The sequence below is a fragment of the Aquila chrysaetos genome, chromosome 22 (genome assembly GCF_900496995.4).
Source record: "Aquila chrysaetos chrysaetos chromosome 22, bAquChr1.4, whole genome shotgun sequence".
In the NCBI taxonomy this organism is placed as follows: Eukaryota; Metazoa; Chordata; class Aves; order Accipitriformes; family Accipitridae; genus Aquila; species Aquila chrysaetos.
The window spans coordinates 21,694,830-21,722,634 of NC_044025.1; the positions used below are offsets into that span (position 1 = coordinate 21,694,830).

Consider the following 27,805-nt stretch of genomic DNA (forward strand, 5'->3'; position numbering starts at 1 on the left):
ACTTTGTACAGGATACCATCGCATGACTTTTTTCTCCTTTGCATATAGTTTTAGCGCTTTTATCTACTGCAAAGAGAGAGTGAAGTCACCTCAGTATAGATTACTTGACAATACACACCCCGAAAGCTGTGTGTGCAACAACAGATTCAAGTGCACAGAAGTAGGAATCTTTGCAGTAGCTGTAAGCTCACCAGGAGACTGAGCCATTCATTCGTTTCTGTTGGAGAGGGGCATAAGGCAGAACCACAGCCTCAGAGGCAGGGGCTGAGGGTTATGTCAGGTTCCCTACGGAAAGCTTAAAATGAAAATACCGTTTTGATGGGGTGAAGGATGAAACACCCAGTTGGACTGTAAATGTGAGGTGGCACTGGTGTACTCAGGTCAGGACAGGACGGAGTGACGGGTGGCTTTGCAGAGGGCTGGGGCGGGTGCATGATTGACTTACATTCAAGTCTGGTTTTGTTGCTGGCAAACTTTCCTCTGCGCTTTCGATGGTGAGCAAGGCTCCTTGCTAGGGAACCCTGCAAACGGCTCAAAGGGCATGGCAGTTCCTGGCTGACCTGTTACAGGAGCCTGGAAAACACACAGCGACACTTACTGTTCTTTTGCCGCAGAGGGGCTCCCAGCTGTCTCCCTGCGGGCTGCACCGATGCTGGCTCCTGTCACCCGCGACTCCCCCAGCCATGCAAAACTGCCCGACGTGCCCCTGTGAACCACGCTGCCGAGCACCGGCAGGTCTGCCATGGCTCGAGATGGGGCACGGGGCCGCTCCTGGGTGACACTGCAGCATGGGGGAAAGCCAAAGGACCTCCACGGCCAACATCAGGAGCCAGTTTCCCTGGTTTTACAAAATTAGGTACCGAGCTACACACACATAAAAGTGTTTTAATTTGTTACCAAGGCAATGAGTCAGGCTCAGATGGCAAGTCAGGAATAGAACAGCAGGGTTTCTCAGCGTGTGTGCTCACCTGCTAAGTATCGTGGTCAGTGAGGAGGCTGAAAGTCTGAGAGTCCTCTTCTTCTCGCAGAGTTTCCCCGCTGGTGGCTGGCCACCGTCCCCAGGTCCACTGAGGTGGTCATTGGCCTGAGTTTGTAATTTTCCCCTCCAGAGGGAAGGCAGAGGAGGAGGCACGTTTGCGTGCAGCTCTGCCGGCGTGCCAGGGCTGGAGCTAAAAAACATCCTGAGAGGGGTACGGCCAGACCTCGGCAGGAAGAAGACCCATTCTCTGCTGCCATCTAAACCTTGTCATGCTCTCCTTTACTTCACTGTAGGAAAACTGCGATGTGTGCACTTAAATGCTGGACTTAGTTCTATTGTTATTAATTTTCAGGTGTTCAAATTTCATTTAGCATCAAGACCCCACTATGCAAGGCACTGGGCACATGACTAAAGAACCATGACCTTTTATTTTTTTTAGCAAGCCTTTTTCCTAGGAGCTCGTAAGTAGATATTTGAGCTTGCCCTGATTTGGGGAACCTCCATTTTGTTTTGATGCCGTGAGGGGGGAAACAGTTTAGGATGCTGTTTTGAAGAGACAGACACGTGTCCTTTGGCAATCCAACCCCTTTAAGAGGGTTTCCTTCGGGCCACGAACAACTAACTGATGGGCCCAGCATTTCTCACTGGCTTTGCAGGGAGGAAAAAGCAAGCCTTGCCTGTCGGGAAACCGTGTTGGCCTGTGTCTTGCCTAACTGGGCGACAGAGCTGGTCGGTCTCCCCTCAGAAATGGAAATACAGAAAGGGGAGAGCGGCTCCTTTCTCCAGCCCCGGGTCTTGGCAAGATGAGGACGCCCAAGGCCAGGCAGACAGCGTCCTCCCCGGTCTTGGCCTACAGCTGAGGCGAGGCCCAGCCGGTGGCCATCACTTCACGACAGTCATTAATTTACCATCGAAACGGCAGTGAAGCGGAGGCGGCAAGCTAATGGAGAGATGTACCGTCGCTAATTAAGCGCTTCCCTGAAATAACGTGAAAACTAAACCCTGGGCTGTTGGGCAATGGGAAGGCGCAGGGCCGTCCCTCGCCCCCCTCCCCGCCGCCAGCGCCGTCCCGGCTGGCAGAGCTCCCGGCCCCCCGTGCCGGCGGGCAGCGGCGGCACCGCTGCCCAGGCCTGGCAGCACTGGGTGACGAGCGGCGTCGGCGCGCTCGCTTTCCCAGCAAAGGGAGGGCACTAAATCAGCAGGGAGAGGGCTCGGGAGCAGCAGGAGGAGGGTGCGGGACGCAGGTTTCCTCCCTGCACGGTAAACAGCCGCTTCTGAGAACCGCGGTGCTGAGGCAGAGCATCATGACCGGGCACGCCGAGGGCTGACACAGTTTGTTTTCCGTGCGGCTTAAAACCATGACACACAACTTAACCACTGCCCGAGATTGCTGACTGCAGCAGAGACAAAAACATCTGATAGCAGCAACCGTGAGGGGAAGAGGCGTGAAAAGGTTTCGCGCAGACACCGCAGCTCCGACACGCTGGTCCCCGGCGTCACCCTGCTGTCCCCTGCGCCAGCCGCTGCCAGCCGCCCCTCTTTCCTCTCACAGAACAGCTTTTCAGACCCGTCCCTGCTCTGCCTGCGCCCACACAACTCTGCCTGCACCAACGAGAGGGCGTCTACAAAGCAAAGCCACGCTGGGGTCCAGCTCCTGCTTTGCATGCGCCTTGGCACTCCTCCTGCCCACCTCGATCTCTCTTGTGGTTTCACACAGGAGAAGTAAAGCCTGATCCAGCACTGTCCTCCCCCGGAGCCATGGGGATGTTACCAGCACACAGCCGGGCGCTCCCCTCGGGGCTGGGCACCTGCGGCCGTGCCTCAGCCATCGCTGGTGCAGCATCTGCTCAGCCTCTCCCGGACAGAAGATGCTCTGTATTTTCTTTAATCATTTCCCCCATTTCTCCATTTCGCCTCTGCAGTACAAAGCCAGAATTTCAATAGGCAAAGTTCGGAAGTGACATAAGCCTCAATGCAGTGGCATAGCAAAGGGGTGTTAGTTAGCAGATGGTGTAAGTGCTCCAGTTCACCGCTGCCATCGCCCTGCCAGCAGCCGCAGATGCGCAAACATAGCAGCACAGAAACCAGCCCCAGCAGTCTCAGCGACTGGCTCTAATACCTGCTTCTGCAGAGTCCTTTGGTTGCTTTTCATCTCTTCAGTCTGTAGATCACACCTACTTACACCTGCAACTTAAGACGATGTTCTCCATAGCCAGCTAAATCCGTACAATTTACATCTCCACCTTCCCCCTGCGGAGGCCTGGTGGCTCACGGTGCAGGGCGGCCGGCAGCTCTAGCCATGACCAGCTCTGGCCTCGTGTCCCAGTGAGCCCAAGAGGGAATCGGGCAGATCTGGTGAGCTCCAGTACCGATGGGAGCAGGAGGAGACTGACTTTGTTCTCCCAGGTGCACACAGTCTGCTTGTGCTTAGAAGATGGGAGCACTCTCCTCAGGGGAGAAATAATACAGAAACCACCCAACTGTCTGAATCCTCAGAATATAATTATATGAAGAGATTGAATTGACAAGTTCACTTTTGATGGTTTTGTTCTCTGTGAAAAGGCTGAAGTTATCTCCTCTGCCGAAAAGCAGAAAAACAGAATTGTAATGGCAATTAATTTACATTCAAATAGCTCTTTTCATCCAACTGGATCCTAAAGAGCGCTGGAACTGCGCTAGCTGAGCACACAAAGGAGATGATGTGGGGCTCATTCATCCCATCGAAATGCGGGCAGTCAGTGGCAGGATGCTGAAGGCGGCTTGCAGAAAGTTAGTAATCAAAATGGATGGCAGTTGTTATTGATTATCTCTCTTTATGAAAAGCCAGCACATCCTTTGGCGTCAGCATGTAGATAATAACCAGCTCTCCATTCACGGTGTGTAAATCACTGCTCATCAGGACCGTGGCCTCAGTTGCGCTCTCTGATCTGTCCTGGAGTCCCTGTCCGCCTCCCGGCAAGTCATTCACACTCCCCCTGGTACTATCCCCACAGGTAAAGCAGGGGTAGTATTTCCACCATCACCCCACCCTTCATCTACATGGTCTCTTTAGATTGCCCGTTCTCCAGGGCAGGAATCGCCGCTGCGCTTGTACAGTGCCCAGCACAGCAGCAGCCTCCAGTGACATGTACCATGCCTGAGAGTGGGGACTGCTGGCCGTCTCGCCCTTGCCACCCTCCCCGCCTGCGCGGCGGGGTCGGGACGCAAGCTTTCCATTTCCGACACACATCGAATATTCTGGATACTTCCATGTGTGCTGTGGAAGAGCCTGTCCCTGCGCTGTGGGTGTCCCTGCACTGAAGATGCAGGCATCTCTGTGCAGAGATGGACAGGTCACCCTGGGCCACAGTCGAGAGCAAAGATACTCTAACATTTCTTCAGCCACCCTGGTACGCCTCTAGTGCTCACCTCTAGATCTTGGGCAATGAAATGTTCCCTCACCTATTGTATACCACCTCTTCACGCTGTGCAGTTCTTCAAAGAAAAGTAGATAGGGTTGGTAGGAAGAGCTTCCTCCATCCTTTGGTATTGACCCTTCTTTGCTCCACAGTGGCCGCTTGCTGGGTGGGAGGTTCTTTTGAGCACCTCGGTATAGTTTAATATTTAGGCTGTACTTGGACTCCTACTACCCAGGTGTAGAGCTGGTGCAATGGAGTTTAGAGGCTTGCAGGATCCAATTCAACATGTTTCCCTGAAGAGCAAGTCCTGGCGAATCCTGGCTCCGGCACCCCTGACACGGCCCCATGCAGCACACCCGTGTGCCAGTCCCCTCCGACCGACGCCAGTCCTGCTCCAAACAGCTCCAAAATAAAAAGTAATCAAAAAACGCTTGCAAGCTGAACCCACAGTACCTAGTGGGAGAAAAATCAAACTGGAAGACATCCAGGGCTGGATTTCTCTTCTTCCTGGCACTATCCTAGAAACAAATTGTTCCTCCCAAGGAGGCTGTTATGCGTTACAGAAATCATGTATCTATAGGAATATCGCTGCCTCTGCACAGCACGGGTATTTAGCTCTTCTGCACAAATAACACAGTGCCAGGGTGGGAGGGGAAGGCAGAGCTTGCGCAGAGCACGAGGCTGTGCCGCCTCCCACGAGGGCCCTGCGGACCGCGCACCAAGGATGACCACGTCTCCCCTCCGCGCCACCTCCGTCCACTCAGACTTTCCAGGTGACACAGCTGGGGCTGGCCTGGCTTGTCACAGCTCATTTGCAGTGTCCCGGGTCTTTTTCTGGTCAGCAGGCTTCCTCCAGGGTGGGACAGACCTGGCAGTGCCGCCATCGCTCCAGCTCGGGGGGCCGGGGCTCCCCAGACATCCCGCACTGCAGCCGGTTCTCCTGTGCGAGGTCCTAGGGAATGACTGCCTCCCTGCACATGGGGCGACACCTGTGAAACCCAGAGCGGGATCAGACCCTCGGTATTAACTGCAAAGACATTCAGCCGGTGCGGGAGCAGACCGCATACTTGGGGTGGCTGATTGCCTTCGAGGGATGAGGTGCAGCAAAGAGCTACTCCGGGGCATTCCCTGCACGGAGTTAGGAAAATCAGAGCTGGGAAACCACCTGGGTGCAGGTCCAAACCTGTCTGAGGCCATTCCCGATCCATCTGCCAGCTGCCTTCTCAGCCCCACGGGTCTGCCTCCGCCGCTGGAGTCAGCAGGCGCCTGCTGAGGTTTGGGGGGGCCAGAGCCAATGCTGCTGTCGGGCAGCAGTGCAGGACTGGGGATGTCTGCGGCAGGCAGCGCTCCCGGGGCTCACTCCTGCCAAAGCAGCTCCTGCTGCCGTCCCTTTGGCACGCAGTAAGTCAGAAGGAAGCTTCCCTGGACATCAGCAGCAATAAGCTGTTCCAAAGATTAATTTGTCACTCATCCCGTGTGTTCATCTATGCAGTCGTGGACGTTGGTGAAGTCAGATCATCTGGGAAACAGGAGGATCCCATCCGACGTCGTTAGCTGTGTCTCACTGCAGTCGTTTGTGGTGAGCCTCGCTTGGAAATGGGTGAAGGAGTAGATGAATCGCAGATGCAGGGACGTTTACAGCCTTGTCCTCATGCTCACCCCGGGGTATCGCAGGCAGCGGCTCGGTCTCCTCGTGCAGAGATGGTGTCACTGCGGGGCCGTACTGCTCCTCAGGGTGTTTTTAAATGGAGGCACCTGGGACAAGGTTTATGGGTGTTCACAGCCTCCATCAGAAATCTCTCCTCTTCGCTGCACTCCCTGGCTTTGCTTTCTTCCTTTCTTGACAATTTTTAATGTCTCTCCCTCGTGACCCCAACCCAGCCGGCCTCACACACTTCTTTTTCTTCTTCTTTTTTTTTTTTTTTTAAATACCAGTGCTATGATGTGTGGTCTTACATTAATCCACTGCCAATAATGAGGAAGTTATAACTAGCTCATTTAAGATAATTATAGTGTGCATTTCTCCCAGCTATGAAGAGATGCTTTGAATTGCTTCCTCACACACACATGTACATATTTTTAATTTGCTTCTTTGTTTTGTACGGAGGGAGACTCAGAAGTATTGGATGGCTGCCCTAGCACAGCTGATGCCAAATGCCAAAAATAGTAAAAAAAAAAAGTCTTTTCTCCCTTATCGGCCTCAAATCCACTAAGAATGGGGACAAGGCATCTGCCATGACCAGCCCTGCTGGCAGAGTGGCCGAGGAGAGGAAAGCATCTCGCCTAGAGACTGCGCACCATACTGCACTGATGTGAGAGGGAGTTTCTGGTCCCACACACCGGAGTTTACCCGCTGCTTTTTCTCACCTGGGCTCTCCCAACAGCTCTGCAGGCAGCCCTGTGGCAAGGGGGGCACCTTGGGTCTCTAGCCACTCGAAAAGCCTGAAATACCTCCTGGGGGCCATGGTAATAGCAGGATCATGTGTCACTCAGGCATGACGGAGAAGAAAACAAAGCGGGGGGGGGGGGGGGGGGGGGGGGGGGGGGCGGATCAGAAAAAATGAGGCAGGGTTGAAAAAAGTTACAACCACCCAGAAAACAGAGTGAGAGAAGTGCTTCTCTGGGAGAGGCAAGGCTCTCTGCAGCAGTCAAAGGCACCGCAGGCAGAAAAAAAGTGTTTCCTCAGCACTGAAACTCCCATGGGTTTGGGTTCATGAGCACTGACTGCCCTTGGCCTAAAGGTGATGGCAAAACATCCCATTGGTCTCTGTCTGCCTGATAGCCTGAGAAGTATCAGTGGGCAATTTGATGTACTATGGCATTCCCTCCTTCTACTCAGCTTCCCACTGATTTTAGAGGCTTTCACATAGGAGAACATTGAAAGACTCTCGTCTCTCTCTTTTATTTATTTCATTTAGCATTACTACTGTAGCTGCAGTATTGCATGGTATCAGGGGAAAAAAGCCTTTTCCATTCACCAGTGATGTTTCTTCTTTGTACTTGCTGCCTCTCTGCTACTGGGCAGCAAATTTTCTACACAAATTTTCAACTACCTTTAGTTGAGTTTTTCACAGAGCTTCTCATAGTGTTTTCCCAACCAAATTTGAAGACAGATGCTGAACCCTGCAGCTAGGGATCGTGGCAATATTTGGCTGAACATTTTGCTGCCACTACCACCCCACTAAAATAAAATGCTGCCTTGGATTAACAAAAAGCAACTGGACATGCTAACAGGAGGAAAATCTATCAAAACAAACCAGGTCCCTTCTCACCCCATGCCCGGGACTGCATCCTCGCCTGGGAAAGCCTCTCCCTCTGCCCTTGGCCCAGAGCGAGCTACCTCCAGGCACACCTTGTCTCTATCACCAGGTTTAATTAGCACCCCAGTTTCTGCCGTTGCAATTAACCTAGTTTAAATAAAGCAAAACAGATGCCTTGCAGAGGATCTTATACATCCAAGAGAGGACAGAAACCAGCCAAAGCCTGAGAAAGAAATCAGATTTGAGATACACCCGCAGCTGCCTGTATTTTAGCACCAGGAGGAACGATAAGCGATGAGATCAGCTGCCCATAGAGGGTTTCTGCTGGCTTCCCCCAGCCTCAGCAGGGTGGTTTGCTGCACAGTGGTCTAGCTGCTTTTCTTTGTCTTTCCTACATCTTATGAATACATTAAAAAACAGTGACCCTGATGCACATCTTTCTGAAAACTTCAGCTTGAAGATTTATTTTGTGAAAGGCCTGCAAAGCAGGAAAGCACCCTGTACAGTAAAAAACACATTGGTTGCTCCGTGTGGGTAGATAAAGGCTTGGTTTATGTCCTAAATAAAGTTGGGAAATCAATAGGATATTTTTGGCTGAGTATCTGAAGAGACAAACAAAATTTTAAAACAAAGACAGACTTTGGAAAAAACTGAATTGGGCCTTAAAAAATTACTTGAATTGAATGATTTTTTTTTGATGAAGGTCTTGAAAAACTTAATTTCAAGTTAATTTCAGTTGGCTGCAAAAGAAAATGCTTTGTATTGCTATGGCTTTTTTCAATCCTTCTCCTTTTGTTTAAATTACATAGATTTTTGCTGTTAACAGAGTATTAAAATATTAAAAAAAATATTTTGGCAGTTACAAAAACATATGATTTTGAAAACATCTGTCATCAAGTGCTGAAACAGTCCAGCGTGATTACAGTTTTTCCTTATTGTACAACAGAAACATGTGTACAGTCCAATGTCTCTTCGTACCACCCATCCCTTTGAAGCACTTAATTCTGAGGCGGTTTTAATTGAGGCTTGTGGAAAACAAGAACCGCTTTCCTTGCCCTTGTTCCTCCGCGGGGCAGGCGGGAGGCGTGGGGGTCCTGTGCTCCATGCTGACCCCGAGCCTGCACCCAGGCTGGAAGCTCCCAGCTTCCCCCTCTCCCCATCCCAAGTACGGGGAGCCACAGAGCCCTTCCCTGAAGTACAGGGAACTTTAGCAGCGAATAAGTGGTACAGATCAAAGGACAACCAACATTATAATAATTCCTTGACAAAACATCCATGAAGGAATACACCAATGTTACCTAGTGAGTGTTCAAAATTACGAGCAAGCCCCAAAAGACCAAATTTCTGAATAGTTTTGGGTGCTAAAGAAGCATGTCAGCATTAATATTGACTGTTATTCATTCAGATCCACAAAAGTTTTGCAACAAATTTCAACAAGTGAATACAAGTGCTCTGCTCTCTAAAGTGAGGGGTGAGATTATGTCAATGGTCACTGCAAGCTCCAGGAAACACCAATGGGAAAGAAAACCAGGCTTAGAGGGAAACTTGAAAACAGAATGGGCTGTGAGATTTGAAAGGGCATGGAAGTGGGAGGAAAGTGTTAAAGAGGAGGTGAAGAAATGAAGGCTGTGACCATGGTTAGAGGAAGAAACAGCCCATCCATCCAAGCACGGAGGGGTGAGTTTCAGCCAGCCCTAATGTCACAAACACACCTATCCTACCTAGTTTTCAGTTATTTATTCTGGCCTGCCCTCCTGTCTCATCCTTTTTCTTCCTGAAGAAAGAGTATTTCAGACTCTCAGCACCCCATTGCTTGTTCACTTTTCCCAGTTAGTAATAGGAGCACATTTCATTTCAGAGTTTCTCTTATTTTTAATATATTTCCATAACTCGTTCTTGATGCCTTTTATGTTTTGCTTTATTTTGCTGTGCAACCATTCTCTCATCATCCCTGTACGTTTGTGCTCCTCATTTACAAGCAGTTTTCGCAGTTTGCACGAGTCCTGTTTGTTTTCTGGTTGCTCCTGAGGCAATCAAAGGTCTCTTTCTGTGCTCCTTGTCCTCATTTAACACCAGAGAGTCTGTCACTGAGTCCTTCAGAAGAACTAGCCCTCCCATAATCCTCTGTTGCCACAGTCTGTTTTTCTGCATGAGGAAGTGCATACGTCCAGGCATGCGTTTGCAGTGCAAGTTTCTGTGGTTCGGCACTGACACAGTCCCTGGTTCCTGCACGAGCTCAAGGGACTGAGGAAGAGCAAAGCTGGCCTGAGTCTCACTTTCATAATTTTCTTTTTTTCCAGCAATGTACTTTCAGTGTTACTAAGCCAAGTGCATGTGTTTACTATTAGCACAAATTAACAGACAAAATGAGTTAATTAGAACTAAACATTAAACTAATTGCTTCCTGTTTCATATGCTTTGAAGTAAACACACTACGCAAAATTTTTCTTTTCTTGGTCATTTTTCCTACCAAGCATCAGTGTTTGGCAGTGCTGGAAGATGTTCTCTTCCCAAAACCTAATGCATATCCATGGAAAATTTGATGTTTTCCACACTTCAGGAAACTAAGGTTGAGTTTCTCTCTTCCACCTTCCTGACCTGCCAAAAGTGGCTGATGGGGGGGTGAACTCTGCAGAAATCCTGCCTGAGTCCTGGGCACTGACACAGGTGGATTTGGGGAAATGGGTTTATCTCCTTCCACAGAGAAAGGCAGGAAAGGCCTGAATGGGTCACTGGTACAAAAGTGCCATCTCCCAAGAGGTTGGCAGGGGTTTGGTGACGATGACTTAGAAAAACTGCAATGCAGGGTCCTACGCACAAGGCCACAGCACTTGGCAGCCGACAGACAAAAATCCACATTTTGTCCGCGGGAGATGCAGAGCCAGCAGCCCTAAATCCCATTGCCCCACCAGCACGCTTCCCTTTGCACCTCCACAGCTGAGCTCTCATGGGATGGAACCCTGCTCCCCGTGGTGGTCCCCGCATCTTGGCCAGCGGACCAGAGCTGAAGACATGCTGGGTTTGAAGCACTCAGCCACGGATGGAGCTCCTCTGCCTGCCATGCATGGAGGTCTTCTGCCAGCTGCAAAGGTTTTTCCTGCAGTTCCCACACATGACATTACAAATCCTAAAAAGTGTAGAAGGACAATCTAGATCTGCAAAGACTGGCACAGAAGCAGCTGAAAAGCCTCTTGTCCCTGGCTATCCCAGACTTAAAACTGATCAAGGCTCTAGAGCTGGGGACAATCCTGGCTTCCCCTTTTCTCAGCACGTATCTCATGCAGCTGTGCTACCAGCTAGGAGGCTAGAAATGGAGCTCAGCATTTGGTTTTTCCCCTTAAAATTTAGAGCTGCATTGTGTCTGGGAGACATCACTGTGGGTGAGGACAGGCAGCCCTACGGCAGAGCACAGACTCCCACACCGCAGAGGCACAGAGCTGTGGCTGCCTCCATTGGAGGTGCCCAGGAGTCACTCATTGGGGTTTTTATCTCATCTGCCAACACAGGAGGGGCAGGCAGGACCCTTAAACTACTTTCCCATCCCAAATTCAAAGACTCCCCTCTTGGTCCAAGGAATCCTTTGAAGGAGACACTGCCACGTCTTGGAAAGCAGACAGAAACCAGAAAATGGATCTATTCCTTATTCCCAGATTCCTACCAATTGCAGTGAAGCTCCTACAGCCAGAAACAGCAGAACAGTTAATCAAAAGGGATTAAAGAAAATGAACCACAATGCAAGATATTATTGAAGCCGAGAATCTGGTATGATTCAAGGAAAGCGCAATATCTGCAGCTCTAACAGTTCAGATAATAGTTTAGAATATATATGGCTGTCTTGCTTCATGCCAAAAACAATCACTGTTTGCCTCAAGCAAAGAAGAAATCTCTCCCAGAGGCCCACTGTCACAGCAGAGCCGAGCACTTTGTGTTGGTCGCTGTTTCCAGCTGGATGTGAGACTAGATGGACCACTCATTTCATATGGGATAGAAATGCTGTGTACCGGCAAGAGCCAGGGCTAGAAGGACATCATTAAGTGATAAAGGCTTTGCAAACACACATGAGGATATTTGTTCTTACAACTTTTATTTCTGACTTGTCTGCAGAGGTGACGGGAAGAGGAGTCTGCTGGCAGCCTGCCTGTGAAGGTAGCACACCTTCTCACAGCATTCAAACACCCAGAATAGAAAAGAATAGAATAGAACAGAACAGAATAGTTCAGTTGGAAGGGACCTACAATGATCATCTGGTTCAGCTGCCTGACCACTTCAGGGCCAACCAGAAGCTAAAGGAGCAGCATTCATTTCCAGCCAAAGGGCCAGCAGAAGGACAGAGCTTAACACTCAGTGTTTTGCATTTCATATACAACTGTGATGTTGCAAATGGCAATAAACATAAACAAACATAGGTTGCTTATTCGTTCTAGGATGCACTTGTGTGGGACGCAGTTCTCTAGCCCAACAAATGTGCTGAAGGTATCTCCATCTTGTCTTTAACACAAGTATGTAAAGATCAAGCCTTTCAGTATTGTTGATTTCCAATGTATGGGACCCCCCAAATGCATACCTAGAACAGCTACAAAGCGCAGAAAACATTGGCGTATCTGCACTCCTCCCAAGAAAAACACTCCTCAGCCTGCCCTCAAGTTGTACTGCCTGGGTTCACAGCACCAAGGCCAGGGACAGCTCTGGGTTTATTCAGCCATCTAAATGATCTGTTGCATTGTGTATTAAGTTGAGTTTTCTAGTATAGATAAGGGTCAGTAAAGTGGTTATTTTAAGTGAACTTTGTAGTTTCATTTTGATGAGAGTCAGGATGGTAAAGTTCCCTCAACTCTTCTGGTTTTGGTATATCTTGTCTTTCTCGTATTATACTGCAACAACAATAACATTAAGACTCTCTTCCTGTAACCCAGATTAAAGACTGAAATAAAATCACGGTCACACAGTGTTAAAGCAGGGAGATAACCACAGGAGAGCAGTAACCTGCACTCACCTTGCTCTTGTTGCATTCTCCTAGACATGCGCAGTTGGCCACTGCAGGTGACAGACACCAGGTCAGCTGGACAACGGCTGTGACCTCTGGTCATTCTGAAATAGAAATACCTGGGTTTATTAAAATAGATATTGTATTAGAGGAGACCTTATAGCAGGCAGTAAGATCCCACGGGAAGACTAGTTTAAGGCATTAATTGTTTCTTAATATTCTTAAACAAGTTCAGCCTGCTTTTCATCTTGATACAAATTTACCATAAGTATTTTGGAGCTTGTCTTCATTAGAAAAGGACATCAAGAAAGGATGTGGGTAATTAATCCCAATAAATGCATGCTTAAGCCTTAGACCTCTAAGTTTTTCCCAGTAATTAAAAATGCTTTTGGGGAATTCTGTCTATGTTAAGCATCGCTGTCATGGACAAACTGCAAGGGCTGTTTCTCGTCCCGCAGGTCCCGCGAGCCAAGGCCCTGTACACCTACCGAGGGCACAACCCCGGGGAGCTGAGGTTCAATAAGGGGGACATCATCGTGCTGCTCCGCCAGCTGGATGAGAACTGGTATCTGGGGGAGGTCAACGGGATCAGCGGTGTTTTCCCAGCCAGCTCCGTGCAAGTCATCAAGCACCTGCCCCTGCCACCGCCCCTCGGCCGAGCACTCTACAGCTTTGACCTGAGGAGCAGGGAGAAGACCGAAAACAAGGACTGCCTGACGTTTCATAAGGTAACACCACCCCACAGCAGCAGGGGCTGGGCGACACGGGCTGGGCTGTTTTCTTCTTTAGCCTATATGGTGTTCTGCTACTCCCTGACTCCATGGGAGCTCCCTTTTGGAAATCAGTAAGGTTCCCAAGCCCCCTCCGTCACTGCTGCCAGCAGTTAGACCCCCACGACTGCCCCGCGGGCACACAGGGGCATGTGCAGGACGAGGGGCATCCAGAGAGGGATGCAAGCGCCCACCATGAGCAGCAACCACAGTCCCTCGGCTCAGCTTCTCACCCATGCTGCTGTCGTGGATGAGGAGCGGCTGATGGTGGTAGTCTGCTCTCAGGGCCAAAGCGCTCCAAGGAGATCTCTAAAAGACACCTACTGACATAGTAAAGAAAATTGCTTCCAGGTCTGGGGATAGGTCATTTATGCAGCTTGAACATACCCAGCCTTACTGGAGGCATGCATTTGCAGAGCAATACCTGAACTTTTACTGTATTTGCCTTTATTCCCCAAAGCCTACAGAGTTTGCATTTACTCTGTTAGAGGACACGCTCTTCTGAGTAACTGCACCTCCCAGCAAAGTCAACTGTCCCTGTAGTGTCAAAATGAGGTGAGGCATGGCAGAGCAGAACAGAAAGCGCTGCCCGGAGGCATCAGTGTCCTCGCAGAGAAGTCACCTCTTTCTCCGTCCAGCTGGTAGCACAGCTGCGATGCTCTCCTCACTCTCACGGATGGGAAGAGGAGGCAGGAGAGGGAGGCTGTGGTCCAGGGCCAAGCGTCCCCAAGGAGTCAGAGCTGGATGTGGAGTGGCTAGCAGGAGGCAAGAGAAATCAAATGGCCAAGAGCCAGCTATGGTTTCTGACTAAGGGGAGGAACTAAAAGAGAAAAATCAGTTCAGAGCAGCATCACACATCACCAGCAGCTCTATAAAATATGGGCCCTCAGCTTGCTATCGCAGATGCAGAGAAGCCAGGCAGCCAGCAATCCTCCCTTTGTCATTAGGATTCACTTATTAGCAGGAGGCGCATTCCTCAGTTTTCTGCCATCTGCGTTCGTTTGTTTTTTCTCTTTCACTCTATTTGCCTTTGTTTCACAGCTTACTCATTCTGTTTATTTGTGTTAGGAGGCTGCGCTCATCTCCGCTCCCACAGCAAAGTTCACACATGGGGATTTAGTGCACATCTAAAACAAACAGATGCTTCTGCAAAGAGGCAAGAGCATCCTCCTGTCCCCCAGCTTTGTGACAGCGGTCGGTTGTTACCGTACAACGTGACAAAGATCAGATCAGTCACTTCAGTAACTCCCTTCTGCAGTAACCTCGAGGCAGTGCTGGTGCCAGTGCCGTGTCCTCCTCCAGCTGGGCATAGCATGGAGTGACTGGCCAGCCAAGGCAGGCAACTGGAGAGTGCCATCTCTCTGCAAGCCACTGTAAAGAGATGATTTATTCCTCCAGGAGCACTAGCAGGCAGGGGAACCTCAACACAGGGAGGCTGGAGCCTCGGGTGGATGACACAGGAGTTACATTTGCCCAGCACAGCCTGGCTTTAGACCAAAGCTCTGCTGCAGGCAGCTTGATCTAGTTTTTTTCAAAAATATGAGCTGGCTGTAAAAAAAACAAAACAAAACAAAACAAAACAAACAAAACAAACAAAAAACCCCACAGCTTCCCGCTCTCACAGGAGGGCTGCACGCTGCAGCTGTCTTCGCAAGCAGCTTCTCTTCTCACTGGCTTTCCCATCTGGATGGGATACCCCCTTTTTACTTCACATTTGGCTTTGCCCCACCTCCACGTGCCCTTGCCTTCCCTCGGGACAAGGTGATGGTAATTTGGCAACAAGCCCACCTGGAAATTTGTGCAGAGATTCAAGTGCAATACCACATAGCAATCTCTTCTGATTCTTCAAGGCAGTAGCCAGCAGATAACTTTCAGACACACAAATGAAAGCTGAGTCACTTACTGCAAGATTAATAAAAAATTTCCACCAGTTCAGGCGGAAACTTTGTGCACACATTCTACACGGGTGTAAATGTTTTGGCCAGTGGGAACCAGCCTTCTCTGACCCCTTCAACCTCAGAGTATTAAAATTTTAGCCCCAAACTTTCCGCATTGGTTAAGAAGAGAGAAAAACATAAATTTGTTTCTGTAAAATTCTCCTTACTTCCCACACACACGTGGCAGATATCCTTAAAAAGATGAAATCAAAACATCTTAAAAGTTAACAAGATTTAATTCTGGTGGGTTGCTCAGAAATGTAGGTCTTTCCAAAGAGATGTAGCTATCAGTCAATACAAACTAGCTTTTTTCCTCCAGAGTATTTCAAATACCTGCACTCAAGCAATGTCAGGTTATTTCAGCTCCTGAAGTAGCGATCTGAGCTTCTCAGCAGTGTGACACCAATTGCCTCAACATTTACATAGGGGTTTTTCACTTGGTTCATAGCTAAAATACCATTTTCATTATTAGTTGTGTGCGTGGCAATTATAGAGGCATTTCCACGCAATGGAAACCATTCAGCAAGTCAAAGGCTTTTCATGTCCTCGCCGTCAGACTCATGTCCACGGTCCCGATTCAGCCACGTTTGCACCTTTAAATTAAAAACAAGCTTGGGCATTGCGCTGAGTAAGGCCAGACAAGCTGGCGTTTCAGAATACATACATACCAGAAGCTGTCCCAGAGGACTTGATGGGGACGCACCACCAAAGCTGTTGAGCGAGGCTGCTCTCCACAACGGCAGGGCGAGCCCATCCTCACCCCTACGACCCACCTCTCCCCCAAAAGAGGGCTGGTGACACCGTGCTCCTGCCCTTCAGGGTGACAGCATCACCGTCCTCGGCAGGGCTGATGAGAACAGGGGGAAAGTTAGGCGACAAAGCAGGGACCTTCCCCACCTTGCGTGCGGCAGGGGGTACAGCCTGTTCTCCGCCGTGCCCACCCAGCGCCCTGCCGGGCAGCGGCACATGCCAGCACCCGGGGCCAGAGCCCTCCTCCTGGCCCGGCACGGCTCACCGCTGCCTCTCAGCCCTGCAGACAGCGAACAAACAGCTCTCCCTCTCCCTTGCCGGACTGAAGCCTCCACAAGGAGGAAAAAAATTGGGGGCAAAAATGCAAAATTCAGGCAAAATATCAAAATTGCACTTTTAACGGGTTCTGTTGTAATCAGCTCTCATGTAGCTCTCTTTGCTGAGGGATCTGCCCCGTGAGCCCCCCCAGCTGCTTTCCTGGGGCTGCAGGGGTGCTGGCTGGTCACGATGGCCCCCAGCCACCCCCAGCCTCCGCCAGCGCCAGCTCAGCGCGTCGCAGGCGGCGTTCCCAGCGCTCCGGCTCCGGAGCCCTTTCAGCCACCCGCTCCCTGACAGTATTTTGTTACCACTGGTCTAGACAGTAATTGTATTCCTGCAGTTTAGCTTGAGATGCAGGGTGTAAATGGCACCAACAAGAATTCCTAGAAATAAAATTAATACTTGTAATCATCATAATTACAGCAAGCACTTCTTTGTGGCTGTTTTATAAAAGGACACTAGTAAAACACCTTATTTGAAGCTCTAATATATTTTGTAAAATGTCTTTTCATTTAATGAAATCGTTTTAGCTTCAGTAATTACTTATTTAAGTCTGACGTTAACAGAAATAAGTTAGGGCCACGTAAAGCCACCAAGGAAATAGAAATTAATTATGGAGAAGGCAAAGGTAGGTCTGTTTTGGGAGATGCAAGGCTCTTCTTGGCTTTGACACGTAGGTTTGTGTCCCATTTTATCGCATCTCTTGGTGTTTAGAGAAGGCAGAAAAACGTTTACAGTTTAGGCTAAAGTTTAATTACATATAGAAATGACAATATTGCCATCTTATATGTACACATATGCACACACTATGGGTTTTAAACCTTGCTTTAAGAGTGAGGAAGAGCGAAATGTGAAAACAATCCCTGCTTTAAAATGATCATACTTGAGAGACACCTGTACCTCTCCTGCGTTAGAGTCATCCTTGTTCATCCCAGGAGTCAAGCACATTGCCTCACATGAGTGGGTGAGAATCTCAAAGTTTTGCAATTTGTTAATGTCAGCAGCAAATCATGATTAATTCCTCTGGCAGTCATCACGGTAAAAAACATTGTCACCACATGCCCTTTGCTATTAATACTGTGGGATCAGCAGTTTCCAAGAAATACTGTTTGCCCATATGCAAACTCAGGGCTTGACTCTTCCCTCATTAAACCCAATGGTTAACAAGCCAGGTTCTTTTCAATGGAAGCAGGTTCAAGCCATGAATGTTTAGGTCTACAGAGATGTAATTGGGTGGATCTAATTCTGCTGGGAAAGCCACCATCAGTGAGGGCTTCTCCGAGCTCCTGCCTTAAAGTCGGCTGCAGGGCTTTGACGTCCTGCTGCGAGACGCACCCAAGCGTGCCAGCACGAAGTGGAAAAGGAAGATGTGCCCAAACGTCCCTTCTAATTTAGAGTTAAATTTATTATAGCACTGCTAGAGAGTCAGGCAGCTCTCCTTACACCTCTGCAAGTCAAAGGCTTTGACAAGAGACAGCTTTCTGTAAAGTATTGGGGAGGAGCACTCAGCCTCAGTAACGTGTTGTCTAAGCAACAAGTTTTTCAAACCAATTTTAATTTTGCTGTCAGCTTTGCATCAGTAATTTTGCATCCGGGATTTGTCACTGAAAACATATCAGGGAAATGACTGAGCCACAAGTTTTTAAAGATCACCTGTAACGTCATCTGAAATCTGCCCACGGTTCTGCTGCCAGATAGGAAAAGAGAGGAAAAAGGCAAAACTGAGCAGTCACCAGGCTGTGCCAGGCGTAACTTCTGAAATGTGCCATCACATCTCCCTTTGTCTCTTCCAGCCAAACACCACTGCAAGGCAACTCCTGCAGACCAGCAAAAGCCACTGGTCCCCTCAGTTTAAGTGCGCATCCCTACGAACGGCGTCTCCCAAAGCAAAAGGTGCAGATTCGCCAGCTTTCCCCAAGGTGCCCGACTCCAGGCGGAAGAGCCTGCGGCAGTTCTCCATCACCACCGCCCTGAACACCCTCAATCGGATGGTCCACGCGCCCGCCGAGCGGCAGGCGCTGGAGATCAGCTCCCCCGTGCTCATCAGCTCCAGCAACCCCACCGTGGCCACCCAGAGCAGCGAGAAAGCGGAGTTTCCCTATGCCACCCCTCTCCAGGTAAGGACACAGCGGCGTGGATGCTGCAGGGGCAGTGTAAGTCCAAAATGCAAATCCTGGGTAGAAACATTCAATGCGCAGGCAGCAATTTGAAAAGCTAAAGAACAAACATGCAAAGACAAAGCACCCATGCTAGTAGCATCAGTAAGATACGTCATCCGCATCAGGCTGCTGGGATTTTTTTCCACTCCTTTTGAATTGGAAACGTCTATCTTCAGAGTTCAGGGGCCCAAGGGAATTAACGAAAGAAGAAATTAAGTTATCAGAGTAACTAAACATGGATAAAGCACATCCCCATTCTGATTTCTGCCCTACTGCAGTAAGCTCCAGGTGTAGCGTGGGAGAAAACAGAGCGCTTTACTTGCAAAATAAAATATTTTTCATTTTAGAAAGTAGTAAGGAACATGAATTCCCAAGGGAGCTAACTGAGCCTCAGCTCATTCACAGACATGTGTGTGTGCCTGGATTCACACTGCAAGCAAACATCTGGTTTGCCATGCAACAATGTAGATCAAAAATAGGCAGTTCTCAGCATTTGCAAAATTAAAGCTAAAACCAGCCATTGGCCATGCTCACCTGCGTTAATTTGACAATGAACCTTTCTGAACTCCTCCCACAGAATTCAGTTGCACTGGCATGGCAGGACCTGCAGAATCAGGCCCTGAATTATGAGCAAATAAAAGCTCAGTGACATTAATGAGGAAGCCACACTGTACTGAGCAGGTCTGTACTGCCAGTGATTGCTTTAATGGCCTTTTCATCTAACCCCCATGCTGAAAAGGAAAGTAGAAACCTATGCTTTTTATTAATTGGTGTTTCGATTTTTTTGGTAAGTCTCAAGCATACAAGGAGTCCTCAGCATCTCCAATATTTATCCTCAATGATAAGCATTGGGCTTAATTGAAAAACTTGATGCAGCCCAAAATTTCAGCACAGGAGATCACATGTTTGGGTACCTCTAAACACAACCTTTGCTCTGCCTGCTGGGGCACACACAGGTGTCGTGGAAGCACGGAGCCCCATTACCGTACCCTAAGCCACAAAGTTTTCTCCAAAGGCAAACCACCTACAGAACAGGCTTCCTCACAAAACACCAATTCAGCCATGTTATAACATCTACAGAAATAATGAAGAAGCCTCCTGCTGCTTCTAATCAGGGCTGTCAGCCCTTCCGAAAAGCAATTGGGGTCTTTGCCCTACCCTAAATCAGTCCTCTGCCTGCATCTGTCCACGTCCAGATGAACGGTTTCTAGCAGGGGAGGGCAATTACCAGCCAGCAGTCCTTGCCAGTCTGCAATATAAACCTGGGAATGTACTGAGAGAAGCTGAATTTGGGGCTGACATAATAAATGTAGACTGACCTTTTGGACTATATCTGCTCTTTATTTTAGGAGGCAAAAGAGTCTCATTCCTTCTTCACACTCTGACTAAAAATCTCAATACAGAATCTTCACAGATCATCTGAAATGGGAGAAAAAAGGTTTTGTTTAGATTTATATGACATCTTTCATATTCAAGGTTGCTCTAACATTTTATAAAGCAATAAGCCAGCCCCTGGTAGTTCAGTGTCTGTGCAATAAAACCCAGCAGGCATTTTGTACTTAGCAATAGCCTGCAAAGAGCCTTGGATGTTAGATCCTGTTTTATGTGAGAGGAAATGAAGCCTTACAATAGAACTATAATTCAATTGAAATGGTATCATGTCTTGCGAACCCAATATAATTTTACCAAAAACATCTCAGTGTGAACTATTGTCAACAGCAGAAGCAATAGAGTGAATGCGTGTTACCTTGGGAGGGTTGGAATTTCCTTTCTTCTAAACAACAGTTTTGCTCCCGGAGGTTTGCAGGAGGATCTGTGTTGTTCACAGGCCACGCAGGTTGCAGCTTTTTCTTTTTCCATCTCTGGGTTTGGGTTGCAATGACTGACCTGCAAAGTTGAGATTTTCTTTTCCAAGCCCAGATACGTACTGCCAGGCTGGACCATGTTGGCCATACCCCACTAAGGTCACTTGTCCTTTTTCCTAGTATTAATCACATGGAAAAACTGCGGCAGTGAATTTGTTGATAAGGCAGCCCTCATGATCAGAACAAAGTTGCAGGATTGAGGCATAATGGGAGAGACGAGAGCTGATGCTGATCCCAAGGGTTGGTCCACCCTGCTCAGCAGCTTCTGGTGGAAGTTCAGCTTCGATAGTAAGTGCCGAGACTTTGGAAAAAAAGCAGTGCATCTCCAAAAGCGTGGTTGCTCCATGGCAATTAGTTTTATGTACACAACATTATCTGGAAGGAAAAGATCTGTGTTTCTTGGGTTTAAACTACTCCAGATAAAACAGAAGTTTGGAAGTAATGAACAGTTGCATGCCTACTGCCAGCCCCGAAAACTCAGCCCCAGAGTACGAGTATCAAGCTAGGGTCTTCCGTTATTAGCAATATAGTAAAGAAAAGAGTGGGTTGAATCACATCTTTAATTGCTTCCCTGCGTTTTCGTGCTCCCTAGTAAGTCTGCAGAGGTTGAGTAGCCTGGATCTTTGTGGGTGGTCACAAATATGGTGCAGCAGATGGAGCTGAGTCTACAGCTCAGCTCAGACGTTCCAACTCCGGGCTGAAATCCTCACCGGGGTTCAGCCAGGTGCGGAGCCCGCGCTCGCACACGGCTGCGCTGCGTAAGGAGCAGCGACGGCTGCCCTCGAACCGCCCGGGAGCCAGCCCCAAGCGGCACAGCCTCTCCGGAGGAGTTTCTGAGACCTGGCGGGCAAAGACAATTTTTGCAAACAAAGTAGGGGAGGATTTAACTGGTTAAGTGGGAATTGTCCCAGGAGACCAAGTCCAGGGTTGGATAACCTTAGCTGGCAGGCAAGGGTGAGGTGTATGGGGTGGGCTGGGCAAGGGGGAGGGAGGTGCAAGGTGCCCCCCTGCCCAGCCCCTGGCCGCCGGCGCTGATGACCTCCTCTGCCAAGCAGAGGGATGGCACGGGAAGGGAGCAGGCCTCTGCTTAACATGGCGAGTGGCAGGCGAAGCCACGGAGGCTGTGCGGGGTGAATCACTTGCAGGAGGAACATGCACTGCGGCATCCACCCTCCCTGGGAGGCAGGGAAAGTCCACCTCCCCATCCAGGGCTCCACGCAAAGCCCAGAGAAGTCCCGAGAGCAGCCACAGCCCCTGGGCTCCACACCCAAACACCGGAGCTTTTCTCCCTCCGTGAAAGGCACTGCCCCATCAGCAGCACCCCAGCCCTCCGCTCGCCTCCGCACGCTGGGTGCGCACTCGCTCGCCGGCAGCGTGCCCTCCACAGAGCGCTCGGAGGTGCTTTTGTCCTTTCAGACAATGACCCAGTTTTGTTCCCTGTCTGAGATAAGGATGTAAGGCCCTGTGAGACCTGCTGGAAGGAAAGGAGCTGGGCTGCAACCGGGTTTGACACTAGCAAGGCTTCGGATCACAGGAGGGGGGTCCTAGCGTCAGCCATCCCTCGGGGATGGGGCAGCAGAGCAACCCGAGCGATCAGACTGGAAACCAAGTGATCCTGTTAACACCCCAGCCTCTAAATCCAGCTCCTCTGCAAGGACAGGCTTCCAGACAGGTATTGAGTATACATTTGGATCTGGTAATTTAAAAAAAAAAAATCCACACATTTTGAATGGATGTGTTCATTGCTTTCTTTCAGTTGGGGGCCAAAAGAAGTGGGAATGTTCCAGTAGCTTCTAGTTACATGACACTTGCCCTAAGCTATGAGACTACATACGTTTGAGGGAGAGCAAGGCGATCATTAGTATCCCCCTGAAGCACCCTGTGCGTGACACGTCCCCCACAGCGTCACGTCTCCAGCGATGCTGGTGCTTGGTGGGGGGGAGAGGGAGCAGGAGGGGCTGCACCGTGGGTAAACACAGCAACAAAGCACAGCTGAAGAGGCTGTGCTCAGTGTTTGTAGGGCTTTCCGAAACACGACGTGACTGCCTGCCTGGCGTTTCCACCAACAAGGAACAAGTCAGACTCATTTTGGCCCATAAAAGGGAATAACCGGCAGCGGCCGGCATTGCCGCCAGCCCTCCTCCTGCTCTTCCTTCCCCTTCGTGGTGCCAAGCCGGGCTCCGGTGGGAGCCAGAACCAGTTTGCAGGGCTTGTGGCTCACCATGTCTGTGCATGTGCCTGTTGTGCAAGCGGGCCGGCTGCCGGGGCGAGAGGAGCGCGGCATCGCTGAGCTGCGCCCGCCCTCCCCGCCTCCAGCAGAAAGCACCAGCAGCTGCAGGAACCTCTTCCCAGTCACAACTGAGCCGATTCCGCTGGGCCTCGTGGTACCTGGGTCAGGAAACATCTGGCTAAGTGCTGCTGCGACCCTTTGCTGCTCGTTGAAGTGAGCTGATAAACCTGACATCTGCAGTCTAGTACGCTTGGCTTTTCTGTGTAATAAATGATCTGAAACTTGCAGGACCCAACTTTCAGTAGCACCAAGAGCACCAGCTGCCCTGGAGCAGAATGGGGACAATCTCCCTCCCCACAGGGCACGTCACGAACACTCTCGACGGGGAATTGCCTGTGTCAGCAGGGCACCTTAGAGGAGCCAAGCTAGAAATCACATCAGCGACAAACTAGATAGGGAGATGGAGTAAGAGAGGGATTTCAGGAGAGCCAGGAAATGAAACTCTTTGTACTTACAAGGGCTTCCAAGGCACTCACAGGAGATCAGCAAAAGTGAATGCTGAAATCAGTTATACATGGCTGGAAACTATTTCATTCAATCTTTTTTCCTCTCTGTTGAAAATAAAAACCAGCTTTGATGCAGGCTCTGAAAGGATCGCTGCTTCCATACAGAGGGGGGAACAGAGAGAGATGAAAAACATTAAGCTTTCCATCCAGAAATGGACTTTTCAACACAGTTCCATCAGGAAAACCAGCAAAAGGTTGTCATTTTGCTCCAATGCAGGAAGAAGAAACTCCAAATCCCCAAATTTCAAAGGTTTTGATTATGAAAATTATTAAAACAGAATTATAATTTCCAATCAACTTGGAAATATGAAAGCCTGGTCTGACCCTTCCTGGACTAGAAAATGAGGAACGCAAAGATAGTTTGAAGCTGACCTGCCACTCCAGGTCCAGAGACAGAAGCTCGAGTTGCTGGGGGTTTTTAATTAACTTAATTTACTGGAGAGCTGGTGAGTAACTTTTTTTTTTTCCCCTAGGTCCTTGCTAAGCCAGTGCCCCAGCACCATGTTACAGCCATGACCACTAGAAATTAGATTTGAAAGGCATAAGAGATTAAAGCCCTGACAACTTGCACCATTAAAGTTCCTGTGGTCTTTGCTGGAGAGCATGACTGCCAGCCACATCCCAGCCTGGTGACTTTCCACTGGCCTGAGATTCCCCAGGGACGCTGCTGCAGCCGCCCTGCCTTGCTGGGAAGTTTGTTTTCACCTCCCGACAGCAGCCACGCTCCTGCAATGGCACAACACGGCTAACGCCTTTCAGCGTGCGCAGCGCTGAATTTCAAATGGGGAGGAACTGCTTGCTCACAGCAGTCCACCCCGGGATGCGTTTTTGTGCTTTAGAAGGGATAGATCAGCAGAAGAGAGCATCCTGAGGATGCCAGATTGAACACTGCCATCCTTTCCTCCAAACCCGTGGGCCAGACCTGTACAAACGGGCCAGCACACTGCTTCGTGCGCTCCTCATCACCTCCCGGCCCCCCGGTTTGCTGTGCTACCCCCGCAGGCGACAAGCAGAAAAGCAAAGGGGTCTGGACTCAGCAGCACCGCTTGTTCTCACCATTTTCAGAAACCAATGCTGCCGGTGAAAGGTGGCAGATGTACACCCCCCCGAGGACACCGTCCCAGCCCCCAGAGCCGTGCGGTGCCACCGTGGCAGCGCTGCTCCCTCCATCCCCTGCAATAGACCTTGGCCCACCTGCCTGTGAAGTGGAGATAAGAAACCCTCCCTGCCTCCACAGGGCTGGAGAAACGTTGCTAATCTAATGCTTGCAAAGCCCTTGGAGAGCCTCCAAAGCAAGGCGATACAGAAGCGCGGGGTATTACTCCAGCCCCCCGCCAGATGCAACCACCTCTGGAGGAGAGCGATGCTGTTGTCCTTGTTCCAGCTAATCCTCTGCCTCGCTGCTGGGCATGTAAACAAGGCGGCCAGCGAGGACTGATCAAAAAAGTTCAGCTTAAATTGTTTTGCTTTTGCCATTTGAAAGATAGCTGGGCTTTCACGTGAAAGGGGAGGGTCTACCTTCCCTAGAAAATTCTCAGTTTTCATTGAAAGACTTTGCACCTGGACTGCTACGTAAGCTTGCAACCAGCAAGGAAAATATTTCCTTTAAAGCATGCTGTCATCCAGCTCCCAGCAGGATCTAGCCCAGTGCCTTCCTCTTCTGGTATGGCAGGAATTCCCTGATCAGATAACCCCCAAGCATCGCAAGTCTCCTGACCGAGGGGGAAGACACCAATACGTGGTCCAGGAGACATGGCCCCAACAGAGGGGAAAAGAGTGGAGGAGGTACTTAGACCTACACGTCCACCAAGCACTTCAGTAGCATTTCTTAGTGACATTATTTTGTATAGTTGGCCAATATACTTTAGGAGGTTTTATCTGCATGTCCTTCAGATGTTTTGGGGAAAGGCTTAACGTTTCCCATATCTAATAGCTCTAGTATCAATTTTTTACCCCTCATTCAATCAGGCAGCTATGCAATGCTAACCCCCTTCACACTGGCAACCAAGTGAAACATCTCCATGTCTTGCTTTTGGTATTTGGAAGCTCCTTCCAGTCTGCAGCGTACACTGGAGATGGAGGTGCAGAGTTTATCAGCCTCAGAGAGGTCATCCTATTTACCTCTCCATCTGCAGGGCACGCGAGCAGGACTGGTCTTACTTGAGAAGCTGGCATTTGTAGCAATTTCTTCTATTCTTGCCACTGGATGGCCTTCACCCTTTGAACAAATGTCCCATCTCCTCACAGTCCCCTCATGGAGGTGAAGCCTCGGCAGAGATCAGTGCCGCACAAGGGAGGGCAGCTGCCCGTGGTGGGACCACGCCGGAGCCCAGCAAGCACAAAGGACACGTAACTAAAACCAAACTCAGAAGACGACCAGAGACATCCCGCAGGCAGGTTCTGGGGCTGGGGGGTAACAGCCAGATGCTCAGTGGGACACCGGGCAGAGGACACACAACGGCACACACCTCGCCTCAGAAACGCCCTAAGCGGGTGGATGTCACCCGACCTGCGAGACGTGGAGGGACAGGGGAACGGGAACAGCTCCGTGCGCTGCCCGTGTCCTCACCGGGACAACAGAGAGGTCCAAGGAGTCATCACCTCGCCTTCGGCAGCTGCAGCTCACCCACTGCAGCAGCAGGTCTGGCACGGCATGTTCAAGGCACACAATTACCTTGACAGCAGAAACAGGGCTGAGGTTCCTCCCTGGAACATGAAAGACACCCATGAGAGGACAGAGGGGGCATTAGGGTGGCTGGTACCTCTCCGTCGATGCAAAATGACGGTGGGGAAAGGGGCCACCCCAAACCAAACGCAAACCCGAGCAAGGTGCCTCTGCCTGTGCCCTCGCGCTGCCCGCGGCGCGGCAGACAGCGACTCCCCTCACCCGGCACGGTCTGCGCTGCGTGTACGCACGGGTCTGTGGAGCTCCTCGGGACGCCACAGATGTGGTAAATAGCTTTAATAATAGTTATTAAAAGATCACTGGGGCAAGGACTGTATTATTTAGGGTTTAGACAATGCCAGTACTCCCAGCTGGAGCTAAATAAATAACAAGTGAAACAGCCATGATTACACCAGTCCTCACCTGGCAGACGCGATGGTCTCCTCCTGGTTAGCAAAGTCTGGGCTTGAAATGCTGTTTTCCCAAACTCCTTTTCCTTCCTGAAGCAAGCACCAGACACAGCGAGTGAATCAAAGGTACTCACCCTGTTCAGAGCCAAGCAAAAAGAGGTGAGAAAACACTGAGCGCAAGGAGAGAGGCGACGGAGCATCTCCCCACTCGAGTGGATCTCATATATATATTAGCAACAATTAGGTTAGTTTACGTTTATCCCATTTCATCGTTGTTCTGACAGCCTCCTCATACACCAGGTTACCCATCCCAACAAGCTCCTTATTTACAGGACAGGATAAGCACCATCAGTCCAACCAAGCCATACCCTAGAGAGCATCTTGGTGCTGAAGTGGAAGGACCATGAATCTTCCTCTTAATGCCTGGTCATCTTTTTTTTTTGTCAAATTCTCCAAACTCTTCTTCCTCCTGAAATGTCTTTGGGGTTTTTTTGAATGGTGGGTGAAGCCTGTCAAATGTTTTTAGCTGCTCTTCCAGTGGCTAAAATAAGTCGATGTTCAGATTAATTTATTGTTTTCTTTCTCCCTGTAGGTCAGTGCATCTTATTATCCCGCGCCAGGATCACTGGGGCACTCAGCAGCCATTGTCACTCTTCCCCATCTGCAGCACCACATATCAGCTTATATGTACGTAAGGAAACTAACATACATTGGGGGGGGTCATGTAATTTTCTGTACCTTCACCTGATGCTTCTCCAGCCAACGGTTCTTGCGAGCCGGGAGGTAAAGGCAGACCAGAGCACAGCTCCCATGAGCTCAGATCCAAGTGCAGATCCACACAGGAATGTATTTGGCTGGTCTGAGCAAGGGGTCGCAGAGACTTAGTATCACAGCTGAATTATTATCTTCCCAGCAGGTGAACCGTCTTTGCACCTTACTACCTTACTTCAGTATTTACAGATACATAGTTCTGCCTATTTGTCAACAGTACATTTTAAATTTTTTAAATATAAAGCAACTAATTACTCCTTAAGTGCCTCTAGTTATTTATTTTAAAACAGCAAAGGTCACTGGTGTTTTGAATAATCCAATCTTTTAAAACTTTCCCAGAGTTAAAATTTGCAGATAATATATTGTGATGATTTGTTTTCCTCTAGATAAGATTCATCAGCCTGGCACTGTAGTAAGCTACCTAATAACAACAAAATAGCAGCAAGCTGTCTACATGGTAATTAGCACCTCCACAGTATCGAGCCAGACCTGTGGAAACACTAGTACACATGAGCAATATCTGTAAATCTGTACTACGCTCACGATGTTTGCTACTTTCATGCATTAGCATAGGTCATCCAAGACTATTGCACACACTTAATCCTAAGCACAAGAAAACTCCCAGGACCTCATTGCAGAATGAGGATAGTATTAAAGTGTTCAGTCAGCTGCCCATTTTGCACAGCTCCTTTTTCAACCCTACAGTATCAAACCAGTATCTGCATTTCCTGCCCTTCAAGATG

The 27,805-nt window shown here is 49.5% G+C and overlaps 1 protein-coding gene and 1 long non-coding RNA gene across 6 annotated transcripts in view; one reads left to right on the forward strand and one right to left on the reverse strand.

Annotated features, from left to right (window-relative positions):
- The window catches only part of SH3RF2 (SH3 domain containing ring finger 2), a 49,867-nt gene that overhangs the window by 5,814 nt on the left and 16,248 nt on the right, over positions 1-27,805 (forward strand). For all 3 annotated transcript variants that reach the window (XM_029998490.2, XM_029998492.2, XM_029998491.2), the window contains 3 exons: positions 13,080-13,349; positions 18,190-18,513; positions 26,884-26,978. In XM_029998490.2, coding sequence (XP_029854350.1) covers positions 13,080-13,349; positions 18,190-18,513; positions 26,884-26,978 — 689 coding nt within the window. The remainder of the gene's footprint in view (positions 1-13,079; positions 13,350-18,189; positions 18,514-26,883; positions 26,979-27,805) is intronic.
- On the reverse strand, positions 1,775-24,362 carry LOC115334377. 3 transcript variants are annotated; one of them, XR_005931153.1, is made up of 5 exons: positions 24,273-24,362; positions 20,303-20,536; positions 19,875-19,974; positions 12,631-12,725; positions 1,775-6,132 (listed from the first exon to the last, which is right to left on the reverse strand). It is a non-coding gene; the product is annotated as an uncharacterized LOC115334377 (long non-coding RNA). The 3 variants fall into 3 exon arrangements; XR_003921102.2 differs by lacking the exon at positions 24,273-24,362 and having other exon boundaries at positions 20,303-21,234; XR_003921105.1 differs by lacking the exons at positions 19,875-19,974; positions 20,303-20,536; positions 24,273-24,362 and adding an exon at positions 13,110-13,225.